We start from the raw sequence: 15922 nt of genomic DNA, 5'->3' as shown, positions 1-15922 counted from the left end.
GGAGTCAATCCAACCTTGAACATGTTTCAGACATCTTTGTGCCCTAAGGCATTGCCATTATTTATGGAACATTGTTGAAGAAATTGTGCGGATACAGTAATTTGAAAATAAATGTGACTTTGAGGCGTGAAGAACACTATATTTAAAGTGATAATTACCCCCACTCAAAAGAGTTTGCTACTGGGTTACAAGAAATTCACCTCCAGGATACAACAAAGTCACCAACTGTAGATAGCAATTTTAAAGTTTTTCCTTCAGAGATTCTCTACAAAATTGTGCAAGTGACTGAAAATATGAGAGAAAGAATAATAAAATTCGTGGGTCTCATCCCCTATTTATAGAGAATGAAGTGACACCATAAAAAAGATCACAACTATTAACTTGTGACTTTTCAACTTACAGTTACTAGTTTAAAGGTTATGATGTTTTACTTAAAGACCAAAGGGTATATGCCTAGCCTAGTGGTCAACAGGTGCCTCCCTTGAGAAGGGAGAGCATTGGTTTGAATCTCCAGAAGTGCCTTTTCAATTAAATTCATTTTTGAAACATTGCACCCTATTAAAGTGCCTATTCGGCTCATGTGCAAATACCCAAGTGTTGTGACTCTTTGGCCCACGTGCAAGGCTTGGCCGGCCCAAGCATTGTGTCTGTCCAACTCCAACACTTCACAAAATTATAAATCAAATTGCACTTGTGGAGATTCGAACTCCTACCCTTTCATTTGAAACAACACACCATTACCACTGAACCAATGTATATCTTTGAGATAATGATTCACGTAAATAAATAATAACTCATATTCAATAAACTCACATATTTAATATCACAATCTATATTATGTAAATAAATAATAACCCATATTCAATAAACTCACATATTTAATATCACAATCTATAATAAATATAACAATCCCCCACTTAGATTGCGATATTAAATTTTCAGTCAAATACTGATATCCTCATGCATACAAGAATGTATCTCTCGACTTAAACCTTCAATTAGTGTAAGTATTTCAAATTCTTAACAAAGTCAATGGTGGCGTAGGCTTAAACCAAGACTCTATACGCTAAAAACGGAAATACCACACACACGATTCTATCCAATTTTAGCGAGATAACTCACCAATTATTTGCACTAATCCACGTGCTCCATCCTGACATTCATGAACATTTACAAAAGTAAACCTTAAACTTTTGTTAGAAGTTGTCCCCACCTCTTATGTTCACATAGGTAAAGTTCCTTTCTATGTCTCTGTTACTTCAGAAACTTATACAACTATTAAACTTCATTAAGAGTATAATACTCATCCTACATTTAGCGTGACAACCAACACTGACCATCCTGGAAGGGTTTCTCATATTTAATTAAATTTCAGTATTATCCCAGCCACATAACTGTAACTTGTTATTACCTATTAAAACTTAGACTATTTATTAATAGTGTAAAGTTGGGTTCCTATTACAGGTGACTTTTAAAAGAAAGGCTTCAAACCCATTCCACTAGATGTATTATTCACCATATCTCTCGAGAGTCTGTTTGTGAAAGGATCCGCCAAGTTTTTATTTGACCGCACATATATAATAGTGATAATACCATCACTTATTAATTGTTTGACATATTCATGTCTCAAGCTAATATGTCTAGATTTTCCATTATAGACCTTACTATAAGCCCTAGACATAGTAGCTTCACTATCACAATACAAAGAAATGGCTGACATCGGTTGTGGCCACAACTTTATGTCAAATAACAAATTCCTCACCCATTCTGCCTCTTTGTCTGCTACCACCAAGGCTACAAATTCAGATTCCATTGTAAAATGTGAAATACACGTCTGTTTCTTAGAAGCCCATGGCACAGCTCCACTACCAAGGGTGAAAACCCAACCAGACGTAGCATTATTATCACTTGCAGTAGTAATCCAACTAGCATCACAATATCCTTCTAGTATAGCACGAAAATTGATATAATACAATCCTAATATACAAGTTCTTTTAAGGTACCCAAGGACTCTACCAATTGCTTTCCAATGCTCCATACTAGGATTACCCGTATATCTAGAAAGTTTACATACTTTAAAGGAAATATCTGGCCTTGTGCAATGCATTGCATACATTAAACTGCCAATTGCACTAGCATATTCTAACTGAGCAACCGCTCTCCCAGCATTCTCAGTTAATTTAAATGAAGAGTCGTATGGGGTATTTGCTTCTTTCATTCCTAAATATTGAAATTTAAGAAGCATTTTCTCAACATAATGAGATTGACATAAAGCATAACCCTCACTATGTTTCTTTACTTTGACACCCAAAATAGTGTCAACTTCATTAAGATCCTTCATTTTGAACTTTGAAGATAAATATTTCTTAGTTTCAGATATTTCTTCCATATTTGTTCCAAATATAAGCAAGTCATCCACATAAAGACATATTATAACACCATAAGAATCCGTGAATTTAGAATAAATACACTTATTAGCATTATTATGCCTAAATCCATGAGATAAAATTATTGAATCAAATTTCTCATGCTATTGTTTTGGTGCTTGCTTTAATCCATACAATGACTTAATTAATTTGTAAATTTTCTTTTCTTGCCCATGCATAACAAATCCCTCAAGTTGTTCCATGTACACCTCTTCATCCAATTCACCATTTAGGAAAGCAGTTTTAACATTCATTTGGTGTACATATAAGTTATATATTGAAGCTAGTGCCATAAGCACTCTAATGGATGTAAATCTAGCCACTGGGTCATACGTATCAAAATAGTCTATGCCCTATTTTTGTTTAAACCTTTGGCTACTAATCTGGCCTTAAAAGTTTGAAGAGACCCATTTATATTGTATTTTCTCCTAAATACCCATTTACAACCAATAGGTTTTGATCCAAGAGGCAAGTCTACTAAACCCAAGTATTGTTTGACAATATTGAGTCCATTTCATCATTTATCGCCTCTTTCCAAAATGTAACATCTCTAGAAGTCATAGCTTCTTTAAATGTTTTTGGATCTTCTTCTATATTTAATAGAATGGGTATCTTATTTAAAACATCATCTCTATTTCCTTCCAAAAGGAAAACAATAGCCTGAGATGACACAAAATCTGGATCCAAACTTTTCTCTTTTCTAACTCTTTGACTTCTCCTTGGTTCAGTCAATGTGTCAGGAATTATATAATTCTTTTTCCGACTTAAGTTAGATTCTAGTGTTTGAGTAGGATATAATACTGCTTTAGAGTCATTATAGAATTTATCTTCAATAAATTCTACGTCCTTTGATTCTACTATAACGTTAGAATCCAAATCCAAAAGTCTATATGCTTTTGAATTCTCAGCATATCCTACAAAAACACTCTTGATTGCTCTTGGACCTAATTTTGTTCTTTTTTGATCTGGAACTCTATAAAAGGCTAAACAGTCCCATACCCTTAGGTATTCCAGATTTGGTTTCCTACCTTTCCACAATTCATATGGTGAAATTTTAAATTTCATAGAAGGTATTCTATTATGCAAATAACATGCCATGAGCAATGCTTCTCCCCACAAATTAAAAGACAATTTTGCATTTAAAATTATAGCATTTACCATATCAACTAGTGTCCTATTTTTTCTTTCTGCTAAACCGTTTTGTTGTGGGGTATAGGGTGCACTAGTTTGATGTATTATGCCATTCTCCTCGCAGTACAAATAAAATTCAATAGGAAAATATTCACCACCTCTGTCATTGCGAATAATCTTAATTTTCTTTTCCTTTTGATTTTCAACAACAGACTTATAAGATTTAAACATATTGAAGGCTTCATCTTTACTTTTCATTAAATATACATATGTATATCTTGAGAAATCATCAATAAAAGTAATAAAATATCTACTGCCTCCTCTAGTTAAAGTACCATTTAATTCGCAAATATCAGAATGCACAAGTTCTAATAATTGTGTTTTTCTATCTGTTTTAGGAAAATGTTTATTTGTCATTTTTGCTTGAATGCAAACTTCACATTTAGCATCATGTCCATGATTATATGGAATTAAACTATGTTTAGACATAAACTTTAAAGATTTAAAATTCAAATATGCTAAACGATTATGCCACAAAATAGAAGACTCAACAATATAAGCAGAATCAGAACTTTTTATTAATACTTAGTTTATACATTCCATCACAAGAGTACCCTTTTCCAACAAATACTCCCCCCTTGTAAAGAATTACATTATCAGACTCGATTACGGTCTTGACACCCTTCTTACAAAGCAAATTTGCCGATACAAGATTTTTCTTTATTTCTGGGACATGAAGAACATTAACAAGAATAAGCTTCTTCCCAGAAGTGAACTGAATTTCCACAATTCATTTTCCCACAACTTTTGCAGAGTTGTGATTTTCCATTAGTACTATATGTCCATCTGCTACATCTTCATAATTTTGAATTGAGATTTCTGATTGCAAACATGAACGGTAGCGCCTGAATCGTACCACCAATCAGAAGACTCCGTTATTGTAGCCATATTTAACTCTGTAATCATACTAATGTGCATTTTAGAGACCATGGCCACAATTTCTGAAGTCTCATTTTCGATCAGATTTGCACTATTGGGATTGCCATTTTCTTTCTTGTATTTCTTCTTGTACTTGCATTCACGCTTAAAGTACCCCTTCTTTCCGCAATTGTAACAAGTTTTTATTTTCTTGGACTTATCACCATTGTTGGAAAAGTCATTAAATTTTCTCTTGTTTCCTCCAAAATTACATTGAAACTTATTTTTCTCATCAACAAAGTTCACTTTAGAGCCATTTTGAGAAAATAATTTATTATCACGAATTCGAGTTTCCTCTTCAATTCGTAAATGTTTTTGAATTTGCTCTATAGTGAAATCTTCTGTTGTGTGCATAAGTTTATTTATATAATTATTCCAACTTGGAGGAAGTTTGGCAATAATAGCCCCAACTTGCAAAGGTTCAGAAACTTCAACATTAAGATCTTGAAGTTTATTCACCAAAACTTGCAATTCATGGACTTGATCCATCAAAGAAGTATTATCATTAATTGTAAATTCAAAATATTTCATAATAAGGAATTTATCCGTACCTTGCTTTTCGGTTTTATATTTTAATTCCAATGCATCCCAAATCTCTTTTAGTGACTTGATTGATGTAAATAAGTCGTAGAGACGATCGGAAAGTGTATTTAGAATGTGTCCTCTACATACCACTTCATCTTCTTCGCGCTTCTTGCGTTCCACCTTAATTTGATCATTATCGTCAGATTTAGATTCTGGAAGTACTGGCAAGTTCGAATCCAAAACATATGCAATCTTCAATGTAGTAAGAATGAACATCAACTTGTCTTTCCAGCGATTAAAATTCATTCCATCAAACATATCTAGTTTGACAAAGTCTTGATTCATCATCTTGAAAGTCGTCATATCAGATTCTGATCTCATTGCGATTATCACCTTAAAATTATTGATGAAATTGTGTGGATGCTGTAATCTGAAAATAAATGCGACTTTGAGGCGTGTAGAATACTATCTTTAAGGTGATAATTGCCCCCACTCAAAAGAGTTTGCTGTTGGGTTATAAGCAATTCACCTCCAGGATACAACAAAGTCATCAACTGTAGATAGTAATTCTGAAGTTTTTCCTTCAGAGTTTCTCTACAAAATTGTGCAAGTGACTGAAAATATGAGAGAAAGAATAATAAAATTCATGGGTCTCATCCCCTATTTATAGAGAATGAAGTGACACCATGTGAAAGATCACAACTATTAACTTGTGACTTTTCAACTGGCAGTTACTAGTTTAAAGGTTATGATGTTTCACTTAAAGACCAAAGGGTATGTGCCTAGCCTAGTGGTCAACATGTGCCTCCCTTGATAAGGAAGGGCATTAGTTTGAGTCTCCAGAAGTGTCTTTTCAATTAAATTCATTTTTGAAACATTGCACCCTATCAAAGTACATATTCGGCCCATGTGCAAATATCCAAGTGTTGTGACTCTTTGACCCACGTGTAAGGCTTGACCAGCCCAAGCATTGAGTTTGTCCAAGTCCAACACTTCACAAAATTATAAATCAAATTGCACTTGTAGAGTTTCAAACTCCTACCTTTTCATTTGAAATAACACAGCATTAACAAACATATATCTTTGAGATAATGGTTTACGTAAATAAATAATAACTCATATTCAATAAACTCACATATTTAATATCACAATCTATAATAAATATAACAATGCGCAAACCTCAAGACAAAGGAAGGTCTACTGTCTTAATATACCACTCACAAAATTATAAATCAAATTGTATTTATAGAGTTTCGAACTCCTACCTTTTCATTTGAAACAACACACCATTAACCAACATATCTCTTTGAGATAATGGTTTACGTAACTAAATAATAATCATATTTAATAAATTTACATATTTAATATCACAATTTATAATAAATATAACAACACACAGACCTCAAGAGGAAGGTCTACTGTCTTAATATACCACGATGAGGTCTGTCTAATAGAGCCCAACCGCACCTTACATGTCCATGTGTACATCCCTGACCCTTGTGGGGGGTTTTGGGCCCTAAATTTTGATGCATCTTTCCTCCTATTCATTATATAAAATTAAAAATAAAAAAAATTGAAGATACGGTTTTGGTTTTCTTTCTATTATTACAGGAAAAATGTTTTAGTCGAAAATATTTTATAAAAATAAATCTATAAATTGATAACATATTTTTATGATAAAATATATATAACGTATCAATCATTTCTATTGTAACATTTCTCTTAACAAAGTGCAGTGCTCTTCACGTCTTTTCCGCACTCGAGCAATGCCAGTCGTCGAGATGCAGCTTAATTAATTAGTAGCTCCCACGTCCTTCAAAGAAAGCACAGCAAGAAACCCCAAGTTGTCATACACTAACGAATTATAAATCCTACTCTATCCATAACTATTCGCCCCAAAGCACCTTCCAGTTTCTTTCTAGATCACTCTCCAAGCCCCCCACTCCCCCACCCAAATCACCCATTTCAAGAAATGGCTAGCAGCCAGCTCTTAATCCTCTTATCATTGCTCATGCTCCTCTTGTTGGCTTTCCCTAGCATTACGGCTGCTGAGCAAGAGAAGAAGATCGATGTGGTGGTGGAAGGCGTGGTGTACTGCCAGAGCTGTGAGCAAACTGGAACATGGTCTTTGTCGGGGGCAAAGCCAATCCCTGCTGCCAAGGTCAGTGTCGTTTGCAAGAACCACCAGGACCAAGTCAGTTATTACAAGGTCTTCGAAACAGATGGGAACGGCTACTTCTACGCACAGCTCAAAGGCTTCAAAATGAGTCAATGTCTATTGGAACATCCACTCCAAGCTTGCCATGTTAAGTCCGTCTCCTCCCCTCTTCAAAACTGCAACCTCCTCACCAATGTTAACTACGGTCTCTATGGCTTCTCCCTTCGTTACGAGACCAAGAAATTATTAGGAAGCAACTATGAAGCCGTCATCTACGCTGCAGGGCCCTTGGCATTCCGGCCTGATCATTGCCCTCTCCCGTCTCACGTCTAAATCATTTCTATTTGTTACCAATAACCTTTATTAATTATTATTTTCTTCCGATTATTTCTTTTTATGCCTGTACGTGGGGTCAACTCTCAGCTGAAGTACTTCTTGAGCTCGCCTTTTTGCGTCGTGGTTTTATTGATTAATTATTTAATGGTATTTCTTTGTGAAAATACAAGGCATTTGTACTGCCTTTTGAATAAACTAAACCGTGCTCACCAACATTTTATAAAAATAAATTTATAAATTAACATATATTTATGGTAAAATTATTTTTATAATCTAAGAGTAATATTAGGTAAAAGTCCTAAATAGATAAGTTTCATATAAATTATTTATAAAAAAATAAATCTTACTAATAAACAATTATTATTATTATTTTTAAGATGAAATCTACTATTTTACAAGGTGTTGCATGGAATTTGTCTATTTTAAACTTGTATAAATCATTTCTTCATGTCATATTCTTGCAGAACTCACAAAGATACTTTCAAACTTTATTGTGAATAAACTAAACCGTGCTCACCAACATTTTATAAAAATAAATTTATAAATTAACATATATTTATGGTAAAATTATTTTCATAATCTAAGAGTAATGTTAGGTAAAAGTCCTAAATAGATAAGTTTCATATAAATTATTTATAAAAAAATAAATCTTACTAATAAACAATTATTATTATTATTATTATTATTTTTAAGATGAAATCTACTATTTTACAAGGTGTTGCATGGAATTTGTCTATTTTAAACTTGTATAAATCATTTCTTCATATCATATTCTTGCAGAACTCACAAAGATACTTTCAAACTTTATTGTGAATAAGAAAATTTTTTTTCATCATTCAACATATCACACATTATATCTATTTTTATTTTTTTTTCTTTTTTTGTCATAATAAGTATATAGTATATGAAGAATGAGTAAAACAAATTAATTAGTTAAATAAAAATAAAATAAAATTTAAAATTTAAAATATATAAAATGTGTAATGTATGATGATTAGCATCCCTCCACTCCCCAATATGCTAAGGAAGACCCTCAAATCAATGCATTAATGATATATAGCTAGGGATGTTCCTAGGGCTATAAATGAATCAGAATGTTCAATAGCCCGCTTGGTACTGGCTCCGTTAAATTCGAATCGAACTCGACTCGTAAAAAAAAAAAACTCATTCGTGAAAGTAGATACCCGCTCGAATTGTAAATGACACATACCCAACAAAACTCGACTCAACTTGGCTAAGGCTCGTTAAGGCTCGCTTGTTTATACTCGAGTCGACTCGTTAACTCGACTCGATTAAAACTCATTCATATATTGGTAAATATATACATACACCTATGTGTATACACGCACACACATATATATGTAGTAACTAATAATATAAGCATACCACTTTTATAATTAAATATATAATATGTAATCTAATTATTTATATATATATAGTGAATATACTTCATAAGTATATTTTATAATTTGTATAATAATTAGTAGATAAAATTTAATAATTTCATATACTAGTATGTGAGAACCATATATGAAATAGATATATGCTATCATATTAAATGTATGTTTTAATAATATATATATAGGCATATAATATATTGTTATTTTGGATAAATATCAACTAGTTACATATTAATTACTTATAAATTTTTTAAAATTTTATAATTCAATAAAAGTTCTACTTGTTAGTTGTATAATTCAATATTAGATTATTTATTTATTTATTTTATTAATTATTAAATCTTATTAAAAAAAATACACAACTCGGCTCGACTCGAACTCGTTTGTGGGACGAACTCGAGCTCAAGTTGAGCTTTTAACTTATCGAGCTGAGCTCGAACAAAGAATAAAAAAAATTCTCGAGTTCGGGTTCGAGCTCAAGCTCGAATATTTTGAGTGAAGCTGAGCTCGACAAGCTAAAGACCGACTCTGCTAGGCTTGATTACAACCCTAGATGTTCCATCTCGAGATATATTTTAATTTCGGGGATGCATAATATTCCAAGACCACAATTAGTTCAAAGAGATCTATAAACCAAATATTTCTTCTAAAGAGGATTCTTATTGAATTCACCATAACTTTCTTTTTTCTTATAATTTGAGAAAAAAATTTAGGGAATTCTCTCAAAACCTCCATCCATCTCGATCCTTATTTTAGGAAAAAGATTTAGAGAATGAATAGTGGATAACTACTATTCATCTCCTAAATCATTTTTATTAATATTTTATTTATTTCAATTAAATTACTTCCAATTATCTACACTTTTTCTCATACTCATATTTGTTATAGTTTTAAAAATTATTTAAATAATTAAGAAAATATAAAAAAAATAATTTTAAAAATAATTTAAATTTTTATTTAAAATATTCACTAGAGTAAAAGTTCAAAACATAAGAAAAAATATTAAGTAGTTAAATTTGTAAATGGAAGTGAGAGAAAAAAGTAATAAAGAAAGAATAAAAAATATTATTTTAATAGAATAGAGAATGAGATGTAAAAAAAATTTAAATAATGAGTAAAATTTAAGAAAAAATTTTAAAAAATATACTTTTTAACTAAATTATAGAAAATTTTATGGAGAGTCCAGTTATATCTATTGACGCGAACAGGTGACGTAATATAGGTAAACTTCGCCTTTACAGATAAAGGCAATTAAAATACACAAAGCAAAACGAAAAGAAAAAGGCAATCGCGACCGCACTTTTTTAGTGTCCATGGCACCACCCCCAACTGTCACCACCGCCGCTCCCAACTCTCTCTTCTCTCTCCTCTCTAATCGCCCGGGATGTCAAACTCAGTCGAAGAAAAACAAGCACAAACCCCACCAAAACCTAACTCCGACCATGAAGAGGAAGAGGACGAAGATGAAGAGCAAGAATTGCCATCGAATCCCCTATCCCGAGAGGCACAACTACGCGCGCACAAGTCGAAGATCGACTACCTCTTCCGTCGAATGCAGACCGAGACGGTCCATCTCCGAGTCCACGACGTGTTGATCAAGGGTAACGCCAAGACCAAGGAGTGGCTCATCGAGGCCGAGCTGGAGGACGTGAAGAGTGCCACCACGTTACAGGGGCTGCTCGAGGCGGCCGGGATTGCTAATGCGAGGCTTCAGCAGCTCGATATTTTCGATTCCGTTAGAATCACGCTCGATTTGGGCCCGCCGGAGCTACCCGGGACTGCAAATGTCATAGTCGAGGTTGTGGAGACTAGCAGCCCTATCACCGGGGAGTGCGGCGTGTACATGAATACCGCGGTACGATGTCTTTTTCTCTGCCTTTTGGGATTATGATATTGGTACCGGTTCTCTTTTTTTTGTGTTTGGTTGCTGGAAAATTGAGTTTGTATGCATGTATGTATGTAACGATAACACAATTACACGTTGGCACTTGTGACTGTTTATGGAGACTTGAACATCATAGTGATTTGTATTGAAGTTGCCAAATCAGGCCAATTATGGGGTAGCTTGGGCCTTATGTCTGCAATCTGGCTAGACATGCCATATCTTTGAAGTTATACGAATCGAATTACCTATAAAAAAAAGGGACTCGAATGCTGCAAGTAGTTGTTCCATTGAGAAAAATGTATCTGTTTTACCTATCAAAAAAAAAAGTACCTGTTTTACTGTCTGCCTCTTTCTCTTCCTCTCCATTTGGGGTTGGGGGGGGGGGGGGGGGGGGGGTTGGTCATCTAAGGTAGAGGGTGGTTGTGGGCTAAGAACGTAGAAGGGCATTAGGGAGTGGTAAACACTTTTGACTGATTTATCATCTCGAGGATTGTAACTGGGAAGAGGGTGAAATTTTTCTGTAATATGGTCTAGGTGTGAGCCCTTCACTTCATTTCTGGATCTTCTTAAGTCGTCATTTCTCAATTGATCTAAGCTTACGTGTTATATTGGTGGTGACTGTTGAGGGAGCGCTACATTTATATCCTGTGTTTATATAGTTTTAACAGGATTGGGCGTGACTACTTTTTTTCTTTGGCCTTGACCCATAAGGTTGACGCATGCTCTTTTGCTGCTTATGCAGTATATTTCTCGTGCCTCATTTACAGAGGCCTCTGTTAGCATGTACACTTTCATGTGGCCAAATGTGTAAGGGGATGGATTTTCAGTTTCACACTTTGATGTCTGCGTCAAGTAGTAGGCACAATCAAGGTGGAAAGTATTGTAATGTTTATGCTGGCTAATATATATAATCTCAGCTGGTCAATATGCTATGCTATTAACTTTTGGAGCAAGTGGGTGTATGATTGCTGCATCTCTTGATTTTTGAAATTTTAGAATGCTTTCGTAGGCTAGATCTTCCATCTTCGACGGTTCTCTCAAGTATAAAAATTGCTTCGGTTGTGGGGATGTGTGGGATGGGTCGGTGGGCTATGCTCCCAACCAAACATCAGAGGTTAGTGCTGGTGTGTTTTTGCCCAGATTCAAAGGATTGTTAACTCCTGTGCTGCTACGAGTATCCCTGCTTTCCCAAGACTGGCAAGAGTTCTCTTCTTACAAAGAAGGATTGCTGGGTCTTTCTCTTTGCTTGTTTTCCACCAGGCACCATGACTTAGTATATAATCTTGGATGGCGTACCCTAATGGATCCATCAATAGTATATAATCTTGGATGGCGTACCCTAATGGATCCATCAATAATGTCATCCAGGTCAGTAAGGAGGCAGCTTGGACATGGTTTGCTTTCATCTTTGAAGTACACATTTAAGATTGACAGGAGGGATTCACCTGCGAGGCCTATCAAAGGATATGCTTTTGTTTCTAATACTCAAGTAGGCGGCCTCTCACCAGATCACAGAAGCTTGAGATATTTGCGCCAGGTTTATTAGTTATTTGCTTTTCCTTTTGGTTTTCCTCGTAACTTTTCAATTGTCTCGAAGCCTATTGTTGTGTGAAATAATTAGTTATTTCCTCCTGTGTGTAACTGGTATATCAAGTGTAGAGCTGTGTCTGTGATAATGCACACACAAAGGTGGTGGCACCATAATTTTCAAATGATTAACTGCAGGTCAAATTGTGAGTGAATCCTTGTATAAAGAGATTCTTTGCTTCAGGCCTAATGAACAAAGCTATTTGTATGCATGATTGTTGTAACGCACCAATGGAAAGCCCAAAACCATATAGCCTATATTTCAAAAAGATTAGTTAATGATACAATTGGAGCTCCATTAGAACCTTATAAAAAACAAAAACTTCTCCTACCTAAGCAATTTGTGATCTTTTACATCACTTACTCTTATCCTTATTATATAGGATATCATTATCTCCCCCTTTAAATTCCCGACGTCTTTATGGGGCTAGTCAATCGTAGGTGGCACGGCTCAAGTCCCACATTTCTAGTTGGCACAGGCTCTGATACCATTTATATCGCCCCAATGGAAGGCCCAAATCATGTGGCCTATACTCCAAATGGACTAGTCAATGGTACAATTAGAGCTCTATTAGAACTTTATAAAAAGTAAAAAATTCTCCTTCCCAAACAATATGGGATCCCATACACTACCTATTATTATCCTTATCATATGGGGTATCACAGTTGTGCTCTTATGATATAAAAATGACTTAGGCCTCATTTGTTTTTGCAGATGAGATAAGATGAGTTAAGATTAAATTTAAAAGTTAAATAATATATTTTTAGAATATATTTTTTTTAATATTATTTTTGTTTTGAGATTTGAAAGAGTTGAATTGTTTATTTTATTTTGTGTGAAAATTTAGAAAAGTTGTAATGATTAGATGAGATGAAATAAGTTGAGAGGAGTTGTGAAAACAAATGAGGCCTTAATATACAGAATGACCGGCGTGCATTGGTTTTGACTCCCACTTTTCATAAACTCTGTTACTCTATACCATATTGAAGCTGCCTACCTGCTCAGAGGATATTTTATTAGTCATTGGTTTTTGTTGCGTCTTACCTATGCTAAGGGATTCCGATTTATGGAGTTATTATTGTGGTAGCTTCATGGATTTTAACCTGGAAATTGATATAACTCCACTTTAGTCATGTTCTATATTATCTATCTATATATATATATATATATCATTGCTTATTGAATTTCTCTCTTAATCAGGAGTTAGATCTTCGGTATGCAGTCCCTTTTGGCTTTTATCATGCCGCACTCAATTTTGGGATCTCCGGTGGTGTTATATTTCCATGGGGCTGTGGATTCTTGAACAAGCCCTCTCCCTTGCCTGAGAGATTCTTCTTGGGGATTGATTTCTCTCCAATTTGCACTTTGGGTGGCCCAACGACCATTTGGGGATTTAAGACAAGGGGACTGAGACCTACAGAGCCACTAAGACAAATTAGAGAAAAAAGTAATGATGAGAATTCTGGTTTTCCTGGAAGGGATTTTCTTGGAGGAGACCTTGCTGTTACTGCTTTTGCAGACCTTTCTTTTGATCTTCCAATTAAGTTGTTAAGAGAACGTGGAGTCTATGGACACATTTTTGCTGGTGCTGGGAACCTCGCTAAACTAACAGAGAATGAGTTCCGAAATTTCTCTTTTCGCCAGTTCTTAGAGTCATTCCGAAGCTCTGCAGGAGTTGGCATTGTTGTTCCCACTAAACTTTTCCGCCTAGAGGTAAGCTATATGTCCTGGTTTTCTTTATATTAAAGTACACACTCTGAGTAATGGTCTGTGTTGTATGAATGAGGAAGGGAATAAGCACATTGTCTCTTAGATTTCTGTTTTACGACATTTCCCTTATATGAAGTGAATATCTGGAATTGCTTAAAAGCTGATTTAATTAGGGAACATAATAGCATTCGATAGAGAGTAATGCTTTCTTTAAAATGACACGATTTACCTGTGTATGTGTGTCTACGCCTGTGTGCTTTCTGTGTCCTTGAAGTTTTCCCTAATGCTCCCTCTCCCTTAAACCTTCAGGCCATGTTCATAAATGTTACCAAAAAATAGATAAAAGGTGGTGGTAGTAATCATTCGTTGAAGTTTTCCCAATACACTTCCTCTACTTCGTAGTTGTTTCAGGAAATTTCTTATCACTTATATTAATGGGTTATGAAACGGGCATTGGTTCCTTTGTAATTGTAACTGGGATGTGATACCATTGGGTGTGATGGAATGGTTTATTCCTCCTTCCTCAGTCCCTCCACCACTCTCTCTTTCTCTGGTTCCTGCGCTTCTATTTGGCTGCTCATATTAGCAAGAATGGTTCCTATAATTTCGAAACTAACAAGGCTTGATTTTGTTGTCAGGGCAACTTCTACTACATGCTCAAGCAAGATGATCATGACCGCGGCAAGACTGGCTTTCGGTTTAACTTCTCTGCTCCATCATAGAGTCTGAATTTTTTTCCCTGATGATTGATATTTGGAAGCGTTCAGGTACACGAGTATTTATAAAAAAAATTAAACTGTTCTCAAAACTGTCAGTATGGACAAGGGAATGTTATCTGCACTCTGATATTCAGACTGGAAGTTCAGTAAGCATGATGTTTACTGAAATTGAGGGAAATGTGTTTCAGGTATTGACATAGATTTGTTGCCCCTTGCCACGATTGTTTTCACAACTCCTCTCAACTTATCTTATCTTATCTCGTCTTGTCATTAAAATTTTTTCAAATTTTCATATAAAATAAAATAAACAATTCAAATTTTTTAAATTTTAAAACAAAAATAATATTAAAAAAAATAGTTGGAGAGATTTCTTGAAAAATAAAACAAGAGTATTTAAAAGATATATATTTGAACTGAAGTAGACAAAATTTTTTCAAAACTTAGAGAAAATTGAAAACCAAATACTACTAGTCTCGTCGAAATTCAAGCTTGATAGTGAAGAATAGAGCAGACTTGAAATTTGTCTTGACAACAATTATTGAAGTGGAAAGGGAATAGAAGAATTTAAATAAACGCTAATTAAATTCATGGGTATATTTTCGTGTTTTCTTTTGTTCTTGTCCTTATGGTACCGTCATTCAATTCATGATTCAACCACAAGTTACGCAAAGTCTGGTGTCCCCACCGGTCGTGTGTTCTGAGAACTGGCCATGGTCTTTGTTTAATAGGCCAGCAACAGAAACTTCGTGTAATTCGACCCGTTCTTAAATGGAGGCGATCGATATATATGGATGGGACAGGTAACACGTACGTTACTATTGCGGGGCACACAAATTGCTTGAAAATTGAAGAGGCTTGGAGCTAGCGAGACCACCCAGCATTCAGCTTTGCGTTATGTAATCAGATGCATGCAAATTCGTATGTAATTTATGCTGAATTGATCAATGAATACTACTACTCCATGATCTATATATAGTAATTTAAAATAATATTTATCAAACGCACGGGCAAATACCCTTTACGCACATGAATTTATAAGTACGCACTTAACCATATATTTTCTGAG

At 34.6% G+C, this 15922-nt stretch overlaps 2 protein-coding genes across 3 annotated transcripts; both read left to right on the top strand.

Moving 5' to 3' along the window:
* Positions 1-6983: 6983 nt before the first annotated feature.
* On the top strand, positions 6984-7676 carry LOC121239762 (non-classical arabinogalactan protein 30-like). Its single transcript, XM_041137078.1, has one exon. It carries the CDS (start codon positions 7033-7035, stop codon positions 7549-7551), a length of 519 nt encoding a protein of 172 aa, XP_040993012.1. The 5' UTR covers positions 6984-7032; the 3' UTR covers positions 7552-7676.
* A 2567-nt stretch (positions 7677-10243) lies between these two features.
* LOC121236803 lies at positions 10244-15044 on the top strand. 2 transcript variants are annotated; one of them, XM_041133275.1, is made up of 5 exons: positions 10244-10809; positions 11849-12116; positions 12159-12376; positions 13628-14140; positions 14776-15044. In XM_041133275.1, exons 1-5 carry the CDS (start codon positions 10339-10341, stop codon positions 14857-14859), a joined length of 1554 nt encoding a protein of 517 aa, XP_040989209.1. In that variant the 5' UTR covers positions 10244-10338; the 3' UTR covers positions 14860-15044. The 2 variants fall into 2 exon arrangements, with proteins under 2 accessions (XP_040989209.1, XP_040989202.1); XM_041133268.1 differs by having other exon boundaries at positions 11849-12376.
* Positions 15045-15922: the final 878 nt, after the last annotated feature.

This window comes from Juglans microcarpa x Juglans regia, chromosome 1D (assembly GCF_004785595.1).
Source record: "Juglans microcarpa x Juglans regia isolate MS1-56 chromosome 1D, Jm3101_v1.0, whole genome shotgun sequence".
NCBI lineage: Eukaryota > Viridiplantae > Streptophyta > Magnoliopsida > Fagales > Juglandaceae > Juglans > Juglans microcarpa x Juglans regia.
This window is presented reverse-complemented; position numbering and strand designations above follow the sequence as displayed.

What these genes read in the sequence shown, in the direction of transcription:
- LOC121239762 (XM_041137078.1), top strand. Translation starts at nt 7,033, where the DNA reads ATGGCTAGCAGCCAGCTCTTAATCCTCTTATCATTGCTCATGCTCCTC.
- LOC121236803 (XM_041133268.1), top strand. Translation starts at nt 10,339, where the DNA reads ATGTCAAACTCAGTCGAAGAAAAACAAGCACAAACCCCACCAAAACCT. An exon ending in GCGTGTACATGAATACCGCG is followed by an intron (nt 10,810 to 11,848) that starts GTACGATGTCTT and finishes ATGCTTTCGTAG; the next exon opens with GCTAGATCTTCCATCTTCGA. An exon ending in CTAAACTTTTCCGCCTAGAG is followed by an intron (nt 14,141 to 14,775) that starts GTAAGCTATATG and finishes TTTTGTTGTCAG; the next exon opens with GGCAACTTCTACTACATGCT.